The sequence below is a fragment of the Passer domesticus genome, chromosome 16 (genome assembly GCF_036417665.1).
Source record: "Passer domesticus isolate bPasDom1 chromosome 16, bPasDom1.hap1, whole genome shotgun sequence".
Lineage (NCBI taxonomy): Eukaryota > Metazoa > Chordata > Aves > Passeriformes > Passeridae > Passer > Passer domesticus.
Window position 1 is genome coordinate 1,551,592 of NC_087489.1, and position 6,524 is coordinate 1,558,115.

A 6,524-nucleotide genomic window follows, 5' to 3' on the forward strand; every position below is an offset into this window, starting at 1 on the left:
TGGGATCTCACGATGATGCCCTAAAGCGGGATGAGGGACCCCCTGCCGCCCCGGGAGCCGCCCCGGGAGCCTGGGGGGGTTTGTGCGGGTCCCGAGGGGCTCCGAGGGCTCGGGGCGGTGTCTCCGCAGCGGCGCCGCCCCGCGCTCCAAGCGCTTCCGGGGCAGCGCGGGCCGAGACGGGGCGGCGGCGGCTCGATCATGGTGGGTGAGGCCGGTCCGGGTGCGGGCGGGGCCCCTGCGCCGCCCTCGGGGGTCTCTGTGCGTCCCCGGCCCGCGGGGCTGCAGCGGCGGCGCTCCCGGGGCCGCTCCCGGCTCCCCTCAGGCACTGCGAGACCCGGGGGCTGCGGGGGCTGGGCGCGCCCGGCCCGGTTCGTGTTGTTCGTGTGTCCAGTTCTGTGTCAGGGCCCCGGGCGGGCCCAGCCGTGTCCCCCAGCACCGGCCGGGAGCGCTGCGGGTCCCGGCGCTGCCTCCGAGCGGCTTCCCTGGCTCTGCCCGGCCCCGAGTCACTGCGGGCAGAGGCCCAGCCTTCACCGACCCGGCCCGGCCCCGTGCTGGGGCAGCCAAATCTGCATTTCCTACGGCTGCCAGGGCACATCCGTAAAGCTGGAGGCAGTCAGGAAAAAGAGACTGGTTTTGGATGTTTAATAACCGGGGCTGTATTTGTTCTGTTGTGATTGTATTGGAGGCTTTTCCCTGCTCAGATGTGGTGCTGGCTATTGCATGTCGATGAAACTGGGGATCAGATGTATGTGAGATTTGTAAAGAAATAAATGCTGACCAAAGTTGCAGAGGGAAAATTGAAATTCTCTAATAAGATGTATTTTTTAGGCAAACCTAGGAGTTCAGTTATTCCAGACGAAAACAGGAAGATAAAGGCTGGTGTTGTACATACAGCAGAGGGTATTTAGCAGCAAAATGGTGTTGAGGGAGTGTTTGTTCTCCTTTTCTAGAGTGCATCTCTCCTCCTCCATGTGCTATCTCTTGTAGTTATTCAGCCCTTCATTAAAATGGGGACTGTGTGTTTAATGAATTAAACATGTAATTTTGTTCTCAGTACTATTTTCGTTGGTCTGGTGAGCTGCACTGGCTCGGGGAGGTGCTGGACAAGCCCCAGTGTAGGAATTGGAGGAGCAGGACCTTCCCACAGCAGCAGCTGTGTCAGAGCAGTCACCTGTGAGTTAGATCAGCTGAAGGTGTTAAGACTAAATTAAGAGCTGCTATCCTTCTTTATGGATGCTGCCTTGCACCTGAAAAGGTTTGTTAAGGTCCTGTGAAGGAAAGTATTTAACCAGGACTTAAACAGTGCTAGTAAGAAGGTGGGAAATCAGATCTTAATTTCCTAATAGATTTAACCTTTTGCCACTATATTTTCCCAGCGTTTGTACACCCTTTCATTTGTTCTTTGTTTAATTTCCCTTGTCTTCCATTTGAGAACAGTCCAGCATTCAGAAATAACCAAGAGTTTTGTTGAAAATACTTGAATTTTGCTGTGCTGGATCACACAGAAAATCTTCTGCTTCATAAAGAGCAGCTTGGGGGCTCCCATCTCTTATGAGCCACGGGCTGTGTTACCAGCAGCACTCTGAGGAGAGTGCTGGTGGTGCTGGGGCTGAGCTGGTGCTGTGCTGTGCTGTGTTTGTTGTTGGACAAGGTCTCTCCCCAGGGAGCAGGGCGTGTCACATCTTTGTGCCCGCTTGCTGTGGAAGTGGAGAGGGTTGCTCAGGGTGCCCAGGGAACACAGCCTTGGACAAATGCCCCTTGAAGATCTCACCTGTTCTGGTTCAGGTGATTCTGGTCTCCCCTCCTAAACCATTTCTGGGGGACTCTGCCTTGCAGGATCTGAAAGATGCTACTTGGTTTTGATTCCTTTAATGGGAATAAAAAATGCCAAATACTCATCCAGCTGTGGAAATCAGCTCAGGTGCAAGGGTTTCTCACCTTAGTGCAGATGCCATAGTTATATTAAGATGGGTGTCTTGTAGCAGGAAAGTTGTGCAGAAGATACTGTAACCTCCTTTAATGGTTTTTATAGAGCAGACAAAGGACTATTGCCTTGGCCTGTGTTTACATTTGTCCCTTTTTAAGCTGTAAATTATTGGCAGTGGTTACAGCCTTGCAGCCATCCTAGCACAAATCAGAATTACAAACAGGGAGTGTTCATTCATAGTTTTTCCCCCTCACTTCTCTTGTTTGTAATTGCTTTTGGCATTCATTTGCTAAAAAGGAAGGTCATCTTGCACCCACCTTGTATCTTTTTCCTACTTTTTTCATAAATTCCATGTCCATTTTCAAAGATGATACCTAAATTGTAGCAGTCTGACTGCAGCTTGCAGCTGCAAGCCTTTAGCAGGAGGCTTGGGGAGGAGGAGAGAGAGGAGTTCCAGGATGATAATCACAAATGAGTGAAGAAAACAGGCAGATGGAAAATAACTGGAAAGGTCATGCAGAAAAGGTGGCACCAAAGTACAGACACTGGGCTGTATAAACCAGTACAGGCAGTGGCTTTTTAATCATTCCTGTGCAGCTTCGTGTTCAGCCCTGCTATCCAAAAGCTTTGGTGAGAGGCAAGGAGCAGCTGTAACCCTGTATTGCTTTGTGCTTTGTCTTGCAGGCTGAGGTGGAGGAAACACTGAAGCGAATCCAGAGCCAGAAGGGAGTGCAGGGAATCATCGTGGTTAATTCGGAAGGTGCTGTGTCAGCCTCAATTTTCTGACCCATCACTTACTCCAGCCACCCACTTTGAGGGCTGCTGCTTGTACCACTTGCACTTAGCTTACACTTCGGCTTTGGGAGAGGTTTTCCTGCAGCCCAAGGAGACAGGCAGTAGTCAGGCTAGAAAAGAAATTGATTTCCATTTTTTGGAAGCTCACATTATTATTATTTTAGGAAATAAATTAAAATAATTTGCAAAAGCGTTGAAATATTTGAGTTATGGCAGTGTTTGAAACTGGGTGTGTGAAAACTTTCTTCAGTAGCACTGAGGCTCTCACAAGATGGAAATTTCGCTGTTGGGCCTGTCCAGAGCACTGCTGGCCTGGCAGACTCCAGTTCTTTAGCACTGTCTAGTGCTTGTGGTGTCATGGAACTCATCAGCAAGTTGTGTCTTTGTGGAGTCTGGAGTTCAACAGGCCAACTTCTTCAGCACACTCTCAGTACACTGTGAGCAGCCCAAAAATTGAATATTTCCTAGAAGTAATCCTTAGAAAAGATGATGGCAACTACATGTGAATATACAGAGGATCAGATCATGCAGCTTGGCTCCTGCTCGCTGCTTTTCTATGATGGTTGAGTGGTTTGTGCTCTCTGTGCTGCAGCTGCAGTTACTGGAACAGACACCTGGCTCTGCCCTGCAGAATTTGGTACCTGGGTGCTGTGTTCTGACCCAGGAGCTGGGGTTTGACTGGCTTTTGGTGGGAAGACCCATCTAATGGGTGGCTAGAGTGTAAGGGAGCTCTGTAAAGCTCTGGCTGAACAGTGTGTCTGCCCTCCAGGCTGGTTATCACTGAACCAGGGATCTCCCAGGACTGCACCTCCTCTTAGGGCTGAACGTTGGAGCTTCAGCCTTGGAGCCGTGTGATGCAGCAGCTGATGTCCTCCATAATCACTGATCCCAGCCTGCTGTAGCTCAATATCATTTAACTGGTGTTGGGGATCCTTTCTGTAGTAAAAAAAAATTTCCCCAGTCAGGAGAAAAAACTGCCAACATTGGTATTTCTTCTCTTCTTTACAGATGATTATTTTTGTTTAATTTATTTCTATTTCTAGCTCTCAAAAAGTAAAGCACTGGTGCTACTAGAGGTAAACAGTTGTCATGTACACCTGTGGTCCCACATCTCAGCTTTTTCATATCTTGTTTTTCATCATGTTTTCCTCTTGCCTTCTAGTTACTATGGAAGAAAGTAACTAAACTAAATAATAACTAAATTAATAAACTAAACTAAAGGTTTTTTGGATCAGGAGCATTAGAGGGTCACAGAGCTGGCAGCAATTTCCATGTATGAAAGGGGAGGGTTTCACTTTCCTACTTTATCATAAACAGGGTCAAAAAAAAGAATGGATGGAGCTCAGTTTCTGGAACACTCCTGACCCCTGGTGCAGTGGCAGTGCCTTGCATTGGTTGGACCTGGCGATGCCCAGTGCAGGGTGGGTTCTGGAGGTTTGGCACTGAGCCTTGCTGTCCCTCTCCTGCAGGTATTCCCATCAAGAGCACCATAGACAACTCCACCACCATTCAGTACGCCGGCCTCATGCACAGCTTCATCATGAAGGCCAGGAGCACCGTGCGGGACATCGATCCCCAGAACGACCTCACGTTCCTGCGGATCCGCTCCAAGAAAAACGAAATCATGGTGGCTCCAGGTAGGAGAGAGCAGGGCGAAAGCAGGACTCTGGGAATCCAGTAGGATGGTTTTGACTTGAGACTGACACTGTCAGCCTGGAAGGAGTCTGCCTGCTGCTTGTGTTCACATTGGATTCTTCCTTCTCTCCAAGAAGCTGTTCTACTTTCTGGAGAGTTGAAAGCTTTTATCATTGACCTAAGTTTCCTTTGTCGTGTTTGAATGTGGCAAATCCCTTCCCTCATTTTGTGTAGATCAAAGTACCAAGTATTAGATAATGCTTGAGAGGGTGCTGCACCCTCACATGCTTCATTTTTCAGTATAAAACCCTAGGATTTGGAAAGAAATACATTCTGGGAGCAATTTGCACTCAGAAGTGTGGACTGAGTGATAAAACAAGACAGTCCTGACTTTCCAGTTCTGGTAAATGTATTAGAGCACACTAATGTAGCTGTAATCATGAATCATGGTATACAGCAGCAGCAACTTTCTTTTCAGAAAACATTCTCAGTATTTTGTTAAATTCCAAACTGGCAAGATGAGTGCAGGTCTCTCATGTGGCAGGAATTCAGCCTTGTCCCTGCGTGCTCCCTGCTGGGATGGGCTGGTGGAGAGGCCAGGCAGAGGATGGCAGTTCCCCATGGCAGGCATGGTTAGGGCAGATCTTAACACAGGCTCTGGTTCATGCTGAGGCAGCCTCAGATTTCCACAGGAAGGATGGAAAGAGGAATAAACATTGCTCCAGAAAAAAATAGCTGCAGCCCCCCGTGTGCCTGTGAGAGAAGGGCAGGGGCCACCTTGCACCACTGTGGCACATGCCACTTACTGTAGTTTCCTGGCACAAACTGGGTTAAATTCAGTTACCTTGGGAATGTGCAGTTTCTAAAGCGGAAAGTTTTTTTCAGTAAAACCCATAAAATAAATGACCTGACACTTGGGAGCATGTTTTGCTCATTGAGAATGAATGGCAGGCTCTGGAGTTCCCACAGCACACCAGAGAGATGTGAAAAGTGTTGGAACTTACTATTTCTGTTAACAAATACCAGCAGTGAAAGAATAATTTTCTTTTTTTTTTTTTCCTCTCCAGATAAAGACTATTTCCTGATTGTCATCCAGAATCCAACTGAATGATTACACTGACTCAGTCTGGTTTTTTCCCTTTGCCTGTTTTATTTTCCCTGTTTTATTTTTTATTTAATGGTAAAGGATAGAGCATTAGTGTTAACTGTGCTGTGACTCTTCAGTAAGGTTTGGGAAAATTAAAGCAGGTGGTTTTGTTGTCTACAAACAGAAAAAATGTCGCTTTTTGTATCACAAGTCGTTTTGAGTGGGAGCTGGTGAGTTGGAATTGGGCAGTATAAAATGCAACAGATTCTTTTAATGGCTAAGATAATATAATAAAATTCTAATAATAACGCAAAAATACAATTCTTTGTATGCTTCTGTGCTTCTTTCACCACTGAGCTCTGCCTTTACACACTCAGTTTTGAATGGCTGTAAATATGACTGCCTGTCCTCTAGTTCTGTCTTACTCTGTTGGTTTTACTTCAAAAAAGTCTGACCAGAAGAAATTAAAAAGTGTCACCAGTAACTGGTTTTGTGTTATGTGTTTTTCTTCTGAGGATTTTAAGTTTTCTCATGATTGATTTTCTTCAAAAAACAGAACCTTCCTAGGACTGTTTGTGTTTGTCTGTTGCTTTCTCTCAACAAGGATTTGGCCCAAGGGCACGTGGAGTGCACTCACAATTGGCTCTTGTGTTGTAGTGTTTTCCTGCCACTTTCTCTCTCCTCCAGACAGAATTTTCATGGCCAAGGAAGGCCATTGAGCCCACCCATGGGAGGTCTCACACTGTCACAGCTCAGCAGCCAGTTTGATCTGCTGTTTTCCTTTAGTACTTTTTAATTGATGCCAATAAAGACAAAAAAAAACCCAAAAACCTACATGATTACTCCAAAATGCTCAAGGGGTTATTTTGGTGGACTTTTTCTTCAGGAAAAAAAGAAAAAGGGGGAAAAAAAAAAAAAAAGAAAAGCAGGGCTGGGGAGTGCTGCTGTAAGTGCAGCTGTGGAGATTTTTGTAAAAATGTTGGTGTTGACTTGGGCACTTGTGGCTTTCAGAGGATGTGTGAGGACTCAGGCAGGGTAACCTGCATGTTCAGGGTTTTCTCTGTGCATTTTCAGACCCAT

The 6,524-nt window shown here is 46.9% G+C and overlaps 1 protein-coding gene across 1 annotated transcript; it reads left to right on the plus strand.

Annotated features, from left to right (window-relative positions):
* On the plus strand, positions 1-5,928 carry DYNLRB1 (dynein light chain roadblock-type 1). The gene is made up of 4 exons (XM_064391953.1): positions 1-201; positions 2,612-2,687; positions 4,192-4,359; positions 5,425-5,928. Exons 1-4 carry the CDS (start codon positions 31-33, stop codon positions 5,466-5,468), a joined length of 459 nt encoding a protein of 152 aa, XP_064248023.1. The 5' UTR covers positions 1-30; the 3' UTR covers positions 5,469-5,928.
* The last annotated feature ends 596 nt before the right edge of the window (positions 5,929-6,524 follow it).

Excerpts from the sequence above, each read along its gene's own strand:
- DYNLRB1 (XM_064391953.1), top strand. The coding sequence starts at position 31 with ATGAGGGACCCCCTGCCGCCCCGGGAGCCGCCCCGGGAGCCTGGGGGG. Across the intron at positions 202-2,611 it reads GCGGCGGCGGCTCGATCATG|GCTGAGGTGGAGGAAACACT; the intron begins GTGGGTGAGGCC and ends TTTGTCTTGCAG. Across the intron at positions 2,688-4,191 it reads CATCGTGGTTAATTCGGAAG|GTATTCCCATCAAGAGCACC; the intron begins GTGCTGTGTCAG and ends CCTCTCCTGCAG.